This window comes from Oryza brachyantha, chromosome 3 (genome assembly GCF_000231095.2).
Source record: "Oryza brachyantha chromosome 3, ObraRS2, whole genome shotgun sequence".
NCBI classification, from domain to species: domain Eukaryota; kingdom Viridiplantae; phylum Streptophyta; class Magnoliopsida; order Poales; family Poaceae; genus Oryza; species Oryza brachyantha.
The window spans coordinates 28299499-28318960 of NC_023165.2; the positions used below are offsets into that span (position 1 = coordinate 28299499).

The 19462-nt window shown below is 42.6% G+C and overlaps 1 protein-coding gene across 1 annotated transcript; it reads right to left on the reverse strand.

Moving 5' to 3' along the window:
• Positions 1-13453: 13453 nt before the first annotated feature.
• On the reverse strand, positions 13454-17084 carry LOC102711603 (protein phosphatase 2C 35). Its single transcript, XM_006650745.2, has 4 exons — positions 15512-17084; positions 15306-15419; positions 13988-14252; positions 13454-13852 (listed from the first exon to the last, which is right to left on the reverse strand). Exons 1-4 carry the CDS (start codon positions 16931-16933, stop codon positions 13737-13739), a joined length of 1917 nt encoding a protein of 638 aa, XP_006650808.2. The 5' UTR covers positions 16934-17084; the 3' UTR covers positions 13454-13736.
• Positions 17085-19462: the final 2378 nt, after the last annotated feature.

Here is a 19462-nt window from a genome sequence, read left to right on the forward strand (position 1 = left end):
GTGTGTGTGTGAGAGAGAGAGAGAGAGAGAGAGATGATTGAGGTGGTGATCTTCAAATGGTGGAGCACAGGACAGCAGGCCAGGGGTATCAGATTCCTGTCAGACTGTACTACAAATCACACGCATAGAGAGGGATCAGAAAAAATGGCAGCTTTAGCTTTATACACCAGGCCCCTCCCTCCGGAGCTCCAACTCTAGACCAGACCTTGTTTTTTTCCCAGTATGTATAGATTAAGCTGTGATACACGCTCAAACTGTAATTTCTTTGGTTAACATTGCTCCTTTTCCAGCTCGATCTATGTCTCATCAATCTTCTGTAAGAGTTTGGGGGTATAAAAGTTCAAGCGAAAACAATAGTTTTTCTACCCCATACGTTCTAAAATATAAATATTTATAGAGCCTAGCATGGAGATTAAGAAAGTTGTTACCATATAAATGATAAAATGAATGTTGTGATTGGTTGAGAAGAGAATACATAGAAAAATTAATTAAACAAAGAACGGTTATGATTGGTTGAGGTATGTGGAGAAATAACTTCATTTTAAGACAAATGATGTGACGGCAAAAATAGCTTTATTTGAAATGGATGGAGTACAGTTTACAAGTTATAATTGTGCAGTATATATGTCTTCATGCATGTGTAGTGTACTAGTGTATGAGACAGAGAGATCGATAATGTTGTTGGGCTCACGTTGCATCACATGAGCACAATCATACATTGCACGGTCAAGTTCTAGGCTTGCACCACCCATGATATGATGTAAGTATATATAATATAGTGATGGCAACTGGGAATTAAACTCTATACATTGTAGGAGTATTTACTAATGGATTTTGGCCAGGGAAGGCGCCAAGGCATGTATGTTCCAAACAATATGTTAATCAAGAGCGGCTTGGCGTGTATATGGATGCAGAGATCCCAATGCTCAAGAATCTGATGCGACTGCACTGGCTTTGTACTTGTATGTATCTACAGTAAAGCTACTCAATTTTAATTCATTGCCTCCGATTAATTAGTTAATATAAATCAATAGAGATCTAGCTAGGTCGCCACAGGGGTTGAATACATGCTTCAATTCTCTCAGATCATGCACGAGAGAAGAGGTACAACGTTATTCCCATTTAACCATATACTAACATCCTGCCCACTCTCACTATCAGAGAAAAAGGTTAGGATCCAGGCCGTATCGTCTAGGATAATCTACATTAGCATGCAACATGTTTATTAATTAGTGTGAGTACTTAGTACTAAAAAAAAGTACAGTGACATACATTATACCTGCATAAAATAACCAATGACCTAGTGGTACACGATAGCTAGGGCTGGGTGCAGTCGTGTAGACAAGGATTCCTGTGTTTTGTGATGATCTAGTGTAGTAATCCGTAGCTAGATAGTACTGTAGCTAGTAAATGGATGAACTAGTACTGATCAGTGATAGAAGAAAAAAACAAATCATGCAGGCCACTTCTCAACGCGGGACCAGAATGTGGCTGCCTAGCTTTCACTCATATAATAATTTTCTTCCCATAATTACCGAGGGGCAATTGTTTGGATGTTTTATGGAAAAGCGAAATGGTATACTTGTAAATGAAAAAAATAATTTATGAATAAAAACATATATATGTATTCTTAGCGATCTATAAGTCAAGGCTAGAAAATAAATTAATAACTTCAGTTAAAAAAATAAAACTCTAAATTTAAAATTAAATATTTAAAAGTTTAGTTTATAAGCACAACATAAACGAACAGACAGGACAAAAAAAATCAGCTAGCTAGTCCTCCTCCTCCTATATAGCTAGCATATATAAACACTGTTACACACACGAAGACAGTACACGTACGTATATATGCATGCCAATCTGACACGTACGAATGCACGGTCAATCGGTGGTTACAAACATATTTTTTTAATGATCATTCATTGGCAAATGGCAATCCAGATCGATCGGTTATAGTAAAGCCACGGCCACAATACTACACTTACCATTACCAGGTTTTCCTTTCGATAAGTGTGTACACAAACATGTACGTAGTACAATGGTATTATTGCACGCACTGCTCCCAAGCATGTACCACTATGTAGACATGTTTTCTGTAATTCGAATTTAGTACTGGTAGTATAGTCAAGACAGTATTCCCTCTGTTTTATATTATAAGATTTTCTAGTCTTATCTAGATTTATATATGTGCTAATAAATCTAGGCACATATATAAAACATATATATGAATATATGGATAAATCTAGACAAACCTAAAAAATCTTATAACATACAACAGATGGAGTAGTCAGCTAGAGCTAGCAGCCGGCCAGGATTTTACGTTATTGACTAACACACCTGTAATAGCAAGATTTTCCAATAATGCCAATTTTTTAGGTTGCTTAGTAGAGACTAAGAAGATGTCAAAGATTTCCTTTTAGTCATTTCAGTGTTTAATTTTTAAACTTTGAATTGATTAGAATCATTTTCTAATCCCCTTATTGGCTCTAGAATAATTGAAATCAGTGAAATCATATAAATCAGTGCCAAAATATTTATATTGTGATACAAAATTTGAATACTTATTCCATTCACTCCCATAATTATTGTTGTTTCCGACAAGAGTGTGCTCAAGAGAATTTTTAAAATATTTAGTTTTAAAAAATAGGACAACATGTGTAGTTTAGTCATAAAAAGTATTTTAATAAAAATTAATATTTATCGTAGTCAAACGTAGAGTTAAAAAAATCGTGTCATTTTGAGAGAGAGAGAGTATTACTGCATGCGCTGATGGTTGCTAAATATCGGCCAGCCTACAGTACTCGATCAGCCCACGTGGCAAACAGATCCCATCGATCATACCGACGGACGTGCATGCATGCATGCAAGGGCAGTAGTACATGCAAATATGTGCGTGCGTAGCAGTGGCGAAGCTACAGTGGGTGCCGGCCGGGCTACTGCATCGCACGACCATCCATGGGTGCCCCGGATCGAGTTCAATCTGACAGCCACACAGTCACTGACACACGTACAACGATCGATCGACGCAGGCGCAGACGCATGCAGACGCATCGATCAACACAAGTCGCCAAGACCAAAGACCATCAAATCGATCGACCGATCGATGGAATTAACCCGGCATATCGAAGTTGCGGTTTTGGCCGGGCGCCTCTCCCGGACCCTTGCTGCCCACCGGTTTCTACCCCCCGCGGGATTCCCATCCCCGTCCTACCTCTGCGGCACAGCGTGCGGAAAAAAATTGATAAAATAGGTCTCTAATAGTAATGTTTCGTAGATTTATCCCTGGCACATATTTCATAGACACAGATAAACCCACGTGTTATATACTCAGAGAACCATTTTTATAAACGGCACATGTTTGACAACACAGCGCGCAGCGACTTCACGGGACACCGAGTGCACCGGGGCCGCGCGCGACCCACGAGCTTGTAGTTGAAATCAGCGGCAGGGTCGCGCGACGGACGCGTCCCATCCACCGCGAACTTGAGGTGAAATTGCTGCGTTTTTTCGGCAGGCCGGTAGCTCGATCGATCGCTCGCTTTCGGGCCGGCCGCTCGATCGGGTTAGAGTAGGTTAGCTTTATTCGATCGGTGGATGTGTATGGGTTTACGTACGTACGTATGTGGGGAAATTTAACTATTTGTCATTTTTTAGGGTGAGTAGCAATAGATTTGCTACTCTTTCCTCGCTGTAGCTGTGAGTAAGGTTAAATGGTTGTGGTAAATAGTGGCAAAAAATTAAAAGCCCCACGTATGCGCGGTTGGTTACGGTGGGGGCGGATCGGCTTTGGTGGTGCTGGGATTTGACCGTGGAATCTCTCTCTCTCGGTCGCGTGGGCGCGGGGGGCAAACGTCATTGTCATGCATACGCCCAGGAAGCGTCATGGAGAAGCCTCTGCTGCGCTGCCTTTATTTGCAGCCTACTCCGGCCTACCTATAGGACGTGCAGTTTCGGATCGGCCGGCCCTGTCCCTGCACTGCAGCATCATCCCTCCTCGATTCCCATCCACCGTCCCCCACCCGGCCGGAGATAACGTACTACGCTGTCGATGTCTCGCGCTCTATGGGATATCCCGTCCAATCCAATCCAATGATTCCAATCCACCGCCTTTGCGTTGTCTGTCTCCTTTATTTTGGGCCAAGACGGACGACATGTGCCTGCCCTGCCGCCCTCTACCGCTGATGCTTCACACTCGCACTAAAGGCTTCGACCAGTGGTCTTAGATTACAAAACCTAAGCCACGTTCGGCCAGGGGGCTAAGTTACCATTTTCCGCGCGAATGCTTACCAAACAACTAAACGGTGTATTTTTTACAAAAAAATATTTATAGAAAAGTTGTTTTAAAAGACCATATTAATATATTTTATATTTTTAATAATTAATAACTAACTAATCATGTACTGATCTATTACTACGTTTTTTACGCCTGATAACTAACCCTCCCTCTCACCCATATCTTCAAACACAGTGTAATCTTGGTTGGACTCAAGAAACAGGTCATACGGTTATTATATCTCCCCATAAACTATGGTCTCTCACCTGAGTCAACCTTGAACATTAGAGTTTTGTAGAGCTCCATGGAGCCTTGTAAGATTAGGGTCCTCATGTTAGCTCTGGCAAGCTATAGCCACTGGCCACGTCACTTCATTTAGCACGACCAACCAAATAAGCATCAACCAGTGGTCTCAACATATGAGACCAGTAAAAGTATGCTCAATACAAGGAGAGTCTCAACGGTGGTCTCATGAGTGGACCTAAAAAAAATTAAAAACCACATGCCAAAGCCACTTAAGCCCACAAACGCAGTAATCTCAACCCCTCAAGTCATAACCTAGAACTCTATTTTTCCCTTAACCCAAAGTAGTCATAGGAGAAGAAAAAAATTGCACTTGCCCTTGATTCCCCTATCTCTACGTGACCGCGCCTCCCCGAGCTTCCTTGCCTCTTTGTGCTCCTCCGCCGCCAGACCTCCCTATGCTTTACATCTGACAACTAAGAGAACTGACACGACGATGATGACTTCTCTGACCTCCAAGACAGATAGATTGTTTGTGTTCTTGTTGTTCTTGGATATATTTTTGTTGGGGAAGGTTTTTGCTGTTCTTACTTGTTGTTCCTACCAGGGTTTCCGAAACCGCCGGAGGCCCTCTTTTTCGCCCGACAAAGGAGGAGCAGTTATCGCATCGAAACTATGATGAATTTAAAATTGAAAAAGAATGAATTTGAAAACTACGATAACCATGCACTTTGTTGTAGAAACTGCATGGTTTCGGGATAAAACCGCCCATAGTGCAAATTGAGGGTAAAAAGATTCAGAAAAATAGTGTAAAATTATAGGAAATAGGAAATAAGTAATATGCTATAATTGTAACAGTCATGACATATTTCATATAGCACCTGTATTTTTTTTAATAAAGATAGCACCTGTATTTATGTAACTAGCAAATAATTCACATAATATATAACTACAACCATTTCTATTTTTCCTACAAACATCTCCATAGAAAATACAAATTTATACCTACAAACAATTATTATATAGCTGGTTATTTTTTAAAATAAAGAACATCCCGAGTTCAAGTATTAGGGTATTAGACTTAGCATATGTGCCTGTATTTGTACCCGTCGCACATGTACAACACACGCTTATAGCACGGTTTTTTAAGGTTATTTTCACAACCTTTATCATAACTCAATTTGCTACGCGTGACATCTCACACATCCAATAATTTTCTGGAACTGGTAAAGGCAGAGTAAGGCCTGTGGGGGCAATGTGTAATAACGTGCGGTTTGCCTCGACTGTAAAACTTAATCAAAGGCGGCTAAGAAACCGCGGTAAAACAAATAGTAAGGTTTTTCAGCAACAAATTTCGATAAGACCGTACCCAAATAGCCCCGGATCAAGCCGAGAAAATCGAACTGGGCCGGACAGGTAGTGCAGTCCGAGGTGCATGTCACGTTGGCGCGCATAACAACAAACACCGGTCGTCTCAATCGACGACACGTCCATCGCCTAGATCTAGGTGGATGACTGCCATCGGTCGCATGCATAATGTGTACTACTACGTGTGACGCCTTTCATTTCCGGGCAGATTGAGATGGGCGAAGCAGCCTACGGTGCAGGTATGCCACGACAGCGTCGTGACAGAGATTCCGGCCTACGTACCGCACTCTCTGGCTGAGTGGCTAACAACATGACATGAGCATTGCAATGTTTGTTCCAGGATCCATCACACGCACTACCACTTTACAACTTACAAGTAGTAGTACATGCAACTTGTCAACATACCGAAACTACCCAATGGATCGAAAACCAGCGGGCTAATAAGCATAAGTGAAGCGAGACATTAGTAGCTAAAAAACAATGAGGTTTGTTTTTTTCTTATCGTTCTAAAGGCAAATGCTGCAAATAAAATACAACGAAAAAACCCTATAATTAACTTTAAAATTAAGATCTAAAATTTAAATTTTGACGTATGAGATCAAAATCCCTAGTATTTAAACTAGGGCGAGATCCTTCGTTTGGAATAGGGATGGCAACGGAGCTGCCCCCGTCGGGTTTTATCACCCCGTCCCTACCCCATGCAAAGAAAATATCCCCATCCCCATCCCCGCAAACGGGGGAGGATTTCTCCCCATCCCCATCCCCATCCCCATGTGGGTACGGGGAACCCGATGGGTGTCCATACCTAATAACCAACCACACCACGGCGACGGCGACGACCTACGCGGCGGCGGCGTAGCGAGCAACGCTGCGGTGCGGCAAGTTGCGCGGTGGCACGGCGAGCTAGGGCGACAGCGCAGCGAACCAGGCCCTTGGGCGACGGCGGTGAACTGTGCGGCGGCACGATGAGCTATGTGAGGGCAGCGAGCTGTGCGGCGCGCGGCGAACTAGGGTGAGGGTGGCGGCGTGGTGAGCGGCTGCACCCGCCGGCGGCGCAACCGACTCCTTCGTTCTCTGGCCGTCTGAAAGAGAACGCGAATGAGAGAGAAAGAGAGAATGAGAGAGGAGAGAATGGCGATTGGCGGCGTTGTGGTCTCGGCTTGGTGACTGCTTCCGTGCTCGGTTGAGTCTGTGCAGCATGAGTAGTGCTAGGGTTTCCATATGGGCCTAATGGGCTGTTTTTATTGGGCTACATATTGGGTTACATATATATTCGCAAATTATACGGGTACCCACGGGTACACGGGGACGGGGAGCCGGGGAACGTACCCGTCCCTGCCTTACCCGACGGGGACACTTTTAAGCCATTATTAGCCTTGTGGGTATCGATTTCACCCCATTTTCATACCCTAATAGAGTTTTTAACCGCCGGGGATCGGGGCCCATTGCCATCCCTAGTTTGGAACTACTATGAAGTTCCAGGAGTATATATTAAACATATGGGTTCATGCATGCAACATCCAAGAAACTGCAACAAGTGATAGGACGGTAATGTAAAAAGGCATGATCGAGAACGTGAATAACATTAATAAATAAGTCAAATGACAAAAAAAAAAATCAAATTTGCATCTATACCGAACATCCTGCCACTGAAGTTCATTTGTCTTTTTTTTTCCCCACTACAATCGCGCATGCTCTTCACAAGAATTTGCACCGTTTCATTTCTTCTTCTCAGAACTCCAGCATATCTGCAGACTGGTATGTGTTTTTGTCAGAATGTTGTGAATATTAATAAGAACCAAGCATGGTCAAGGGTGCACTGTTGCCTAATTCTAAAAACAACATCAATACTGGATGCAAGGTTTGGTTCCGATCCCTGAAATACAGATTCGTTGGGTTATGCTGCTTAATACGAGAAGATACCCAGGCAAGAGAATAAGTATTTCTGTCAGATTTTGACATGAGTGATTGGATGTACTCCCTCCGTCTTATAAAAAATAAATTTCTAGTTTCTCCAGAATTCACACTCAGAAAGCTGATTTTTCACTCTTAGAAAGTTGTTTTTTCGGGGCATGATGGATCCCAAACCCAAAGTAGTTCTCTCACCTCTCTATATTTCTAGTATGTCACAGCGGCTACACAAAGGCATCTCTTTGGACAACTGGATAGCTTTCATCGTGTATAATGCCAAAGACCGCAACATATCATGACGAGTAGTACTGTACTTAATAATTTGTGCAGAAATGGATAGCAGGATTGGTGAACTATTTATGGCAGTTCTTAATATAATTTGTCCCACTGTGCAATATAATGAATCCAACACTGTAGAAGAAGCATGCAATTTATAATTGCTTCACCACATATGATTATGTTATGAAAATACAGCTTGAATTTGTTTGTGTGTACTATACAGAACATTGAGGTGCAAATATCCTTAAGTGCTAGCACACCCATCCTAAATAATCTCAATTACAAAACTAATCAAAAATAGATAAAAGATTATGGAAATATATACATAGCAGAACAGATAACAGCACGTCTAAAGTGGGGAGATTTAAGTGCTCAATCAGTAGCAATACAGTTATACTAAATGATGTAATGAAAGAAAAGCTTTTCCACAGTTTGGAGTATAGGAAATTAATGGTTCTTTTAAAAGGATTCCATTATCCTCAAACAGAAAAACTGCCACAAAAACTGACCTGACATTCGCAGAAAGAGTCCAGCAACAAATAAAATCTTATGGTCAAAACTGGAAATATGTAATCTGATTTATGCCAATTGTCATTTCTTTCAGAGACTGCAGTTAACCATGAAGCTAGCAAAGGATGAGAATAATTGATATTACAGATCCAGTAGCGATCCTAGAGTACTATCCATATTATCACTTTTTGAAAGAAATATCTATAGTGATAAATGGATAGCACTACTTCACAGTCCAATTCTAAAGGACTAAGACAAAGGTGGCTTGTGTTCAAGTTGGACTAACTTTTAGATGATTGGTTAGAGTCATAACAGCTCTGATACTTAATACTTTATGTTTTATGAACAAAAGCAAGTTCTCTTTAGAAATATGGCCACATTCTCTTCGCCACAAAAAAAGGAGGAAGCGTACCTCATCTTCCTAAGAACGTTGGCCATCTCCTCACGCTTCATCTAGCTTTTGCTACCATCAGTCCACGATTTTTTTTCCTTTACAACCTTCAGAAGCTCAGTGATGTGTTTCTCGCATGGTGCAAATCCAACAACTTGCATAATAGAGTAGGAATAAAAAAGGGCCTCTTGCAAGTTGTCTGAAACAAAAAAGAGTACTACAGACTGCTATTAGACCTTCTCGTATAGGAAAAAAATGTTCATTACTTTCATTAATGTTAATTGAAAAAAATTACAGGATAACAATATAGGTTCAAGGACTTATTTAATAGAAAGCATAAGTACATTTCAGGAAAACAACGATTCATTCTATACTTAATGCCACGAAATCATGGATGCATTATGTTTATTACACATGGCAAAAGTGTAACAGCACCCAAGCCAAGTGATTCTCCAATAATGTTACACTGCAAAGCTGATGGCAGGAAAATAAGACACAGAAAATTTTGATCGATTTAATTTTCAGTCCACGGCATATGTATTTTTTCCACGTGCGAATAAATTTCAAGGATGTAATCATCGCATACACGTCATGGAGAAAGGACACATGACCAATTCATGAACGGTTACGAGTCTTCACAAACGACACAATTATACAGCTAAAGGTACACCAATCATCACTGAATCCAACATGCCATGTTGTCATACATGAAGCAGCAAATCAACAGATAGTCATATAGTCATAGGAAGTTTCAGAAACAATAAGTGCCGCACACGGCATGTCCAAGTTCATCAAGCAGTACCCATCAAGGAAAAAACTTCCAGGGATCGTGCAATCCTTGTATCCACAAATATACTTCAGGAAGCAAAGTGGTATCTACCATCTAGAATTCTAGATTGTTAACTGACTCGGTGCCAAATCCGAGCATGGCCAATCAAGCGCAATTGCAGCATATTACAACGACATCTTTGGATTCTGAATAATTCCCTATCTGCTCCGACACCCGTAATATGCTTTAGCATCTCAAAGATTGAACATTGCCGTTTGAGCATAAGCATAGCAATTTGCCAATTTCAACACAAGATATAAACAATCAAGATGGCGCCGGGCAACCTTACTCATGGAGAGACCCCAGAAGTCAAACTCCCATAGCCGTAAATGGTGGATTTCAGATCAACAACAGCACCGTCTTCGCCGGTCGCCGGCGGCGGCGGCGCCATCTTTACCGTCGCTGCACAGACAAAAAACTTTCATTCGAATCCCGTAGGCTGATAAGTTGAATACACAAACTAACCGGAAGCAAGCATTCGTCGTGGGCGCGTCTGTGACCTCACGTCGATGGAGCGGGAGAACGGCGGCGGCGGTGGAGGCCGGCGGCGCTAGGGTTTAGGCGGCGGAGAGTTTGGGACGTAGGTGGCGGCGGAAGCATTTGAGATTTTGCCAATGCTTAATATTGGCTTCGATGTTATGTCATCCTATAAATGAGCTTCGATAAAGAGCCACGCTTAATCGGATGAGCTTTGGTCTTTTGCCATTTTAGCTCATTTATGCATTTTAGATGTATTTTCAGTGAAATTAATTAAAAGCGGTACTGTTTTGCCCCTGAATTCGTGGTTGAACTGTTCTAACACCACAGGACACTTGTGAATGAGAGGACGATGGGAGAGCCGACGCTGCCCGACGACGCCGCCCGCCCGCGCCGCAACACCCTCCTCCGCCGCCGCGCCTCCCCCTACCGGAGCTCAGGTTGTCGACGGCGAGGGTGAGGTAGAAGGTGGCGTCGACGATGGCGCCGCCGCCATCAGAGCCAGCGCTAGGCGGCGTGACGTTGAAGTGGCGCACGACGACACGGGTGATGATGTACTCGATGGGCTTGGGGCAGACGACGAGTCAGAAGACGAGCGCGACGACGCCGGCGAGGACGATGGTGGCGTGACGACGATGCACCGGACCACGGCTACCTGTGTGGCGTGGCCGGTGCCCCCTGCTCCTCCCCGCCATTGCGGTGGAGAGGCCTTCTTTTTTTTTCTTTTTTTTTGTGGGAAAAAGTAGCTTCTTTTGCTTTGGTTCTGTGCTTTGATTCTGGCGGGAGGGATTCGAGTTCGCTCTGCGCATCCAAGAAATTTTGAATGAGTTCAAATGGCAATGCTCGTCGATCCCCTTTCTTTCTTTTTTTTCTTTCTTTCTTTCTTTCTTTCTGTTCGAGCTATCTCTGTGGAAGAAAGAGAGATAGGGGCAAATCGGTCACACAGTCCCAAAATTTCACCAAAAATACATCTAAAATACATAAATGGACTAAAATGGTAAAAGATTGAAGCCCACTCAGTTAAGCGTGGCTCTTTATCGAAACACATTTATAGAATGACATAACATCGAAGCCAACATTAAGCAGGGGCAAAATCTCAAATTTCTCGGCGGCGGCAGGTATTGGCCTATATGGCCCACAGTAAATGGGCCGAAAGTATCGTGTTAATGGGCTTGTTCTGTTTAATTAGGCCCATGAATGGATGACATCTAGACAGACGGTTGCTGTCACGGACGTGGGCCAGTAAAGTGGGCCTGATGCTGAGATACAAATGGGCTTTCTGGAGGCTCACTGGAGTTCAGGGGTACCGAAGGGAAGCAAAACAGCAGCTTGTGCAAAGGAACGACTCACTGTGCCATCGAGTCGAATCACCACGCTAAAATACATAAAGTCATTGGCATATGATTAATTGAGCATTAGTTTTTTAAACTTAACAAATGATTCTAATTTTTTTAAACAATTTTCATGCATTTTTTTAAAAAAAATGCACTGTTTAGTAGTGTCGGAAGCATGCGTACGGAAAAATTTAGAAAAGTTTGGCTCTTATGCTTCTTGAAAATGCGCCCGGAGAACATATGTACTGACTACTGAAGGCTTATTCCTGCCTGCGCTCCAGCTCTGCTTTATCTGATTCGCTGATTCCCGTGCTTCCACCCGGTCTATGATTCAACGGTATCTTCTTTAACAATAAATAAATAAATATCCGGCCTCATAATATACACAACCAAAGTACTCCTTCCATTATAAAACGTAGGATTTTGTAGTCTTACTGTAAAAACTAATAAATCTTACATTGATTAATGATAAATCTGAGCATGAGAAAAAGTCTTATCTTCTGAAAAAGATAGATTATCTTCTCTTGGAATAAAAGAATGTCTCGTGTGTTTGCTATTGATTTACGATATTCGAGTTGGATCGTAACAACAGACCCTTGTTTCTAAACAATCCCTGCTATGAAATCCCGGCGTATATTTTGCCTTTGACAAAAACAAATTGTTGCGATTTTCCCTTTAAGAGACAATACTGTTCATTGCAAAAGGAAGCGTTGCAAATATTTTGCCAATCGTATGCAAAATTTTCCAAGGATTTCCAAGTCCAAGGACTCCATTATTTAAAAAGTCAAATGACATATACATATTTTAGCGTTCTAAAAACAAAAGCTGAAAAAATAAACTATGATAAAAAAGACTCTATTAAGATTTTAAATTTTAGCTTATAAACGCTCCAACTCTGTCTCTATATACCTAAAAACTCGCAGAAGAAAATTCTGTGTACCTAAAAGAAGCCCCCCTCTACTACAACAGTGTAAAAGCGTTGTTTGCTTGGAAAAATAATAATCCTACCTTTGCACTGCAGAAATGGAGCTCAACGTCAGTGTGCATAGTGGTGGGAAAATGCCTGCGCACGATCGCCTTTCTTTTCGCTCTAGCAACCAATCGACAGAAAAAGGAAAGCATGCATTTCTTAAATAAAAGCACCTGTTCCTACTTTCTCTTGCTTAACAATACTGTTATCTAGTATTAAAGCATTCGAAGATGACTATGTCTTGCTTTGAAGATTATGGGCCAAAAAAAAATCAAAGCTATACGCCACGGTTCATCATGCTTTATTGCCTAGAAATATATTTCTTTTAACATAATCTTCGTTCTCCATTTTTATCATTTCTGTTGAAACCAAAGAGTGCATGCAAGCAAGTGGGAAATAATCTAGAATACCACTTGCAGACATGGCCAGAAATGTCAATTATTGGTGAAGAGCAATCAGGCTGACCTGATCTCTGAGCCAATCAAAAGAGGTGCTGAATCCAAGACACAAAGTTAACTTCACAAGGGCTAATTGATTGTTGGTGGTAGGAAATAATACTCCATAGATCAGAGGTCAACTTAGGTTCATTCATGGCAAGGATAACCCGGGGCTAATAGCAACTGATAAGGTTGGCAACCTGGCAGTGACTGCTGAATTGTTCAAGATGGTGTGCCTTAAAAAAAAGTCAAATTGGGGTAGCTCTGGTGCTATCATCAGTTAAGAGGTCAACACAACACAACAAACGGTTCCTGACCAAAAGGAACCCTTGTTTCTAGAATCATCAAAGTCCAACTTAGAACCAGTCTCCCATGCACATGCAAAATTTTCGTACCCCCAAATGTATGAACTAAACACATGCAATTGCAAATGTCAAAGAAAGTTGACCAATTGGTCGAATTTTAAGTTATTAATAATTGAACAAATCCTCATTTACATCAGCATATTATACCACGCGGCGTGCTCTGGGTGATTCATGGTCATTCAGCTGGATGAGCCGAGAGCCCAAGCTGAATCCGATCCCCCCCAGTGCTTGGTTGATATTGTACAGGGAAGAGTGGAGTAGAGTAGCTGCAAGAACCCCTCTCAACACAAAGGCATAGGGAAGAACCCCCTCTATACGTTTTGTTTCTCTAGTCTACTTTTGTGTCTATTTACACACAGGATCTCCAAATCCTGCCTTCCAAAGAGATGACAATGACGGATACATCATCATGGTACCGCCGACGATCACCGTGTGGTATCTCGATCAGTTCATGAAAGTCCATTCCTGCAACAGCAATCAATAGATGTAAAATGAGGTCAGGTTATTGACTGGCAAAATTCAAAATCTTCTAGAAGTTCAAAAGTTACTGCGAAATGAGGTCCACACACATGACGTGTGGTGACTTGCTTGAGAACACACCTGCTTTGTTGGCAGCGCGGAAAAGAACTTCCTCGACAAGATGTTGAGCAGGGTCGCCTTCAGGGGTTGTTGCAATGAACATTTCTACCTGAGCAACTGCCTCCTCGTTGGTGAAATACTGGTAAAGTCCATCCGAGGATAATATCAAGAACCTATCCCTTGTACTGAGCTTATGGTGAAAAAGGGATGGGTTGCATGATATGTATGGGGAGGACCCGACATAATCAATTCTGAACATCTCCAGTAATGCATTGTTCCATTTGGGCTGTAAAAGAAAAGGAAGAAAGGGTTGTGAGATCAAAATGCTTAGGAACTATAATATAAAGTGCGGCAGATAGCAAAAGATCGATACATGTACGCAGGCTATGGATTTGCTTGTAGAATTAACTATTGCAACTTCCTATGAGGCTATCTGAAAAATGTACTGACAACTATGCGGCCTAACATTGGAGGGTTTCTTCGTTGACAAAATATTGCAGATCGCTATGTCTGTCTTGTCGCATAGGTCACTTCAGATTCAAGAAAGAGACTTTCCTCTTGCATAGCAGCAAGATAGGTTTGTGGCTTTGTGCAGTTGACAATAGAGAATAGTTCTACAGGAGAACCGACAATACTTTCACATGGGAGGAGAAACGTGCCTTCCTTCAAAGCCACTCAACTCACTCCTTTCTGGCCACATTTCAGTACTGCACAACCGGATTCTTTGTACTTGGACAGAAGCAAAAGAAACTTCGTTTTCTCATGCAGCGGCTTCTCCTTCAAATTTTCGAACTTGCAATACACGCAGTGACTCAATAATTTAATTATTTTTTTCATGCACCGGAAATTTTGCTCACCAAAATTTGCATATGGTTTATACTGTCCCGTCAAACATGGTCAGTTTCAGTGCAGGATGGTCATATTTCTCACTCCAAAGTGAGAATTGAGAGTGGCTCACTTTACTTTTCAAACTTTGGACCAATTAGACCAGATCTGGTTTTCCATTTTCTGACCTATCTTAATTATGACCTTAATTATGTGTTGACTCAGCATAGCAGCAAAACTGACTTATTCCTCTCCTGGTATAATCAAATTTGGACCCTATGATTTATCATCATTACAGACCCAATTTCAAGGAGAGAAGTCAGAGCAGGCACTTATTCCATACAATGACTGATTGTGCCACTCCGGAATTCCACACAACTTGCAAATGAAATTCAATTATGCAACAAGCCAAAAATGTATTGCTGGGTTGAAATCGACCCAATTGAAATTGATTCATCATAATGTGGAAAAAATGTCTTTCTGCAAAAGAAAAATGGCATTCAAATGAACTAACCTGTTTCAAGAAACCAGCGCCGAATGCTCTAGTCACCTTCAACGAGCCCTTCACGCGATCTTTGGATATGGCAGATGGATCATCAGGATGCTCGTTTCGTATTCTGCGTATTTCCTGTATTCAGACAGCAACAAATATGAGACCGTCCCAGATTAAGAACAGCGATTCCGTTAGGCTTGAACCATGATATGGGCCAATTTAATCACCTCTTCCACTGAAGTGCTGTGATCCGATGTAAGCTGCACGGCCGACAAGCATGGAGGGCAATCCCCAACCGATCCGTCGAATGACCCCTGGCTGATCTGCTCGAGATCGACGCTATCCATTGTTGCCAAGACAGCCCGGCTATCGCCAACATTCATGATGTATATGTCCTCTCCTTTCATGAGCATGGCAAGAACGCAAGAGCCCATGAGCGCAAGCTCAGGGAACTCACCGACCATCTTGTCCGCGATGTCCAGGTATGCCGCCTCCGTCCTGTGCAAAGCGCGGGTCAGCGCCTTGAGCACGGCGATGTGGTCGTTCTCGCTGTTGCTACGGAGACGCTGCTGCGTTGGTGGCTTCAGGCTGGAGCAGTCGCGCTCCTGTTCCCACTCGCACTTCCACCGCCGCTGGTCGTCGGCGGCGCCACGCGGCGGTCTTGAGCGGCGGGTACGGCAGCGGCGACCCCACTGGTCTTGATTGTCTGAGGCCGTGGTGCTAGGGGCTGAGCCGGGTTGGTCGGGGCGCTGGTCCTGCTGCTCGTTCTGCTCGCGCTGATCCCAGAGAAGGCCGCGGAGCTCGCGGTGGACGGCGGCGTAGAGGTGGGATACCAGGAAGTCGGTGGCGTCGGGGCCATTGAACCCATCGTAGATGCCGACGAACACCCAGCCTCGCTCCTCCGACACCACGACGTGGACACGGTCCTCGCCGGCTTTCCCCTGCGCCCACTGCAGACCACAGGGATCGTCACCACAGGCGGCGACAGCGGCGGCGGCGTCAGGCGAGCCGAGATCCGTAGAATCCTGAAACTTCTCTGCGCGCGCGAGGAGCGCGCGGGTGAAATTGCGGAGGCGGCGGCCACCGTGGGAGAGGCTCCGGCGGAGCGCAGGGACGGCGCCACCCATACGCCCCGAGGTGGCGGCGCCAGGAAGCGGCCCCGAGAGGAGCGCGGCGTCGAGGGGTCCAGATTGGAACCCCCTCTCCAAGGGACCAGACATGAAGCCGCCGGAGAAGGGCGCGGAGATCGGCCCGGACGGGAATCTCGGCACCGGCTGCAATGGCACAGCCGCAAACAACTCCGAGCTCTCAAACCCCGACGACGCGGTGGCGGGCGCCGACGACTCCTCCGGCATCAGCAGCAGCACGGACGTAGACAGCGGCGTGGACACGTTGGCGCTGAGCGCCGCCCCGGAAATAGCCCGGAACGTGGTGGCCTCCCCCTCGGCCGCCGCAGCCGCCTTCGCATCGGCCACCAAATCATCGGCAGAGAAGGGAACAATAAACTTATCGGGACGGACGTAGCAGAAGGAGTGGCCAAGCCCCTCGTCGTAGGCCGGGTCGGAGGGGAGCGCGGCGGGGGCGACGTGGCGGACACCCCGGCCGCCGGCGCCGCCGCCGCAGCAGAAGCAGGCGAGCGAGTTGCCCATGGCGGATGAAGCGGGGAGAGAGAGAGAGAGGAGGTGGGGCGAGGGAGAAGAGGTGGGTGGTTATAATGCGGAGAGCATTAAGCGCGGAGGAGAGAGAGAGGGTGGGGAGAGTTGACTTGCGGGAGTGGGTGGGGTTGAAATGCCGGAATATTTTAGGAATGCTAGAAGACAGTATTCCTCTCTCTCTTTGTGGGGTGGGTCTAAAACGCGATCGCTCGCGCGCGGGGAGAGCGCGCGGCGCTTCCTTCCCCCCTCTCTCGACGTGCTGCGCAGAACTTCCGTCTGCCCGAGTAGCCTATCTCGAGTGGGTTTTGCCACGTAGAACAGTGGTAGTGCGTTATTTCTAAGGAAAATGTCGTTTCGCGGAAAGCATATTTTGTGTCTTTTTTCTTTTTTATTAGTCATTTATCTAAAACGGTTGTGCTTCGTAACATAATGTTTAAGCATGGGTCATAAAAGATAGGCTAGGTACAAATATATATTTTTTTGTCTTTTACCCACCAGTACAGTTTTGATATATTTTTTTTTGCCTTTTATATCAATACAAATCTACCACCAGCAATATTTTTTTTATTTTTATATCCAATATAAATATATAATTGGTAAAGTCTGAACGTAATTATATGTTGACCACACTTTACTAATTCTAACTCAACATGTAATGTGTTTTTAAAAACTATTTTAATTTATATAATAAAAATTAACTTGACCCGGTGCAAAAAAATATAGATATCAGATCAATACTAATTTTGTATCTATAAAATACCATATAAATTTAGGGTTTGTTTGTTTGGTTGGGTAAGTTACCAAAGTTATGGTAAAAATATGATATGCGCATTAGCCTACTTGACGCAACTTATTTTCTTTTATGACATGTAGTACCAATTTTAAGAAAACTTTGTTATAACTAACATGTGGAAAGAATAAACCAATGTACTGGCTGTCAAAGTTGCTTACCAAATCTATGGCAAATTGAGGCAAATGTTGGCTAGCAACCAAACCCTTTTAAAACAAGTATAACAGTGGGATACAAGGAAACAATAAACATATATGAAGATGAAAGAGAAAATGAAAACCAAGTAGTATTGACTTTTTTCATGCAAGAGACAACTCTATAGATGCTCCTAGATTATTGTGTTGATTACATGAGCAAGAGAAATAGATTGAAGAAAAACTATGTAGTCAGACTTATACTAATCTATTTTATACATGCTAGCTCTAATATAAATTTATAGTTAATTATTGGCACTATTAAAAAACCTGCTCTCGGAAACCGTATAATAATATACTCTAAGGGCACGTAACAAAGATAAAGTAAGATATGTTTTTTTAATCAATAAAGTAAAATAACCGGTAAAATAACTTAGTGATGAGAGCATGTAAAAATGTAGTGTTACGTTTGATCTCTTAATCAATGCACCAGTGTTTATTTTAGGATGAAAGAAGTATTTGTTTTTCTTTTTTTATCCATCCTATACACTAAAATTTTGTTTAATATAAATATTACTACTTCTATCCCGAAATAAAGTTATTTTTTAGTTTTTTGATATAATGTTTTGACTCTTCGTCTTATTTGAAATTTTTTTACGATTAATATATTTATTCTTACTAGATAATAAAATATGAATAATATTTTATACGTAACTAATTTTTTAAAGTTTTTTATAGATTTTTTAAATAAGACGAATGGTCAAACGTTGGACACGAAAAAATAAAAAATAAAATTATTATAAGACAGAGCAGTAATAGTCAACTCTAAGTCTTCTTGATTATTTTCCCTTAATGCTCCATACCATTATTATATTATATGATGGTGTGAAAAATAAACAGGGTTACCCTAGCATACTCCAATCTTCAAACATACTCGAATATTTTAAGGTGGTTTCCACCTCTAGGCGTTGACTCTTGTGGGCATCGAGCCCGCCAGAGGCAAGGTGGGGCCCGGGCGCGCGGGCGACTCGGTGGAGGAAACCTGATGCGACCTTCTGCGCCCCGCGTCTCTGTGGCGCACGCTGAGGGAAGCGCACCTTGTGTTGTCTTTTGCCCGGCTGCCTTGTTTGATGGATCGGTTCGTTGGTTTCCTTTGTCAACCATATAGAAAAGTAAGCTTTTTTTTTTCACCTTTGTTTTCCACTGCTTTCTTTAATGGTTTCTTATGTATTAATGACTAGGTATATAGTTTGACTAAAATTATATTTCCTTCATTTTGTAGTAGCTGGTAATATTGAACATATGTTTGACTACTTATACTATTTTAAAATTAATGCTACTATTTGAAACTCTAAATTATGTGTGTAAAACAAATCATAACAAAATAAATAAATAACAATAATATATTTTTAATAAGATAAATATTTAAATGTATGTCTAAAAGTTAACCATGTAAATTCAAAATTCAACTCCGTAAACTAGACATAGTATTAGAAAGTAATTCAGACACTACACTGTATAGGGATGTATTTTTTATAGGATGTATTTTTTCCTCTTACTCCAAAATAGAGTCACCTACTTTGACAAATCCACTGTATA

Coding starts and splice junctions, on each gene's coding strand:
- LOC102711603 (XM_006650745.2), bottom strand. CDS start 16,933: ATGGGCAACTCGCTCGCCTGCTTCTGCTGCGGCGGCGGCGCCGGCGGC. Junction 14,253..15,305: donor GCGCTGGTTTCTTGAAACAG/GTTAGTTCATTT, acceptor TTTCTTTTACAG/CCCAAATGGAACAATGCATT. Junction 13,853..13,987: donor CCGCGCTGCCAACAAAGCAG/GTGTGTTCTCAA, acceptor TTGCTGTTGCAG/GAATGGACTTTCATGAACTG.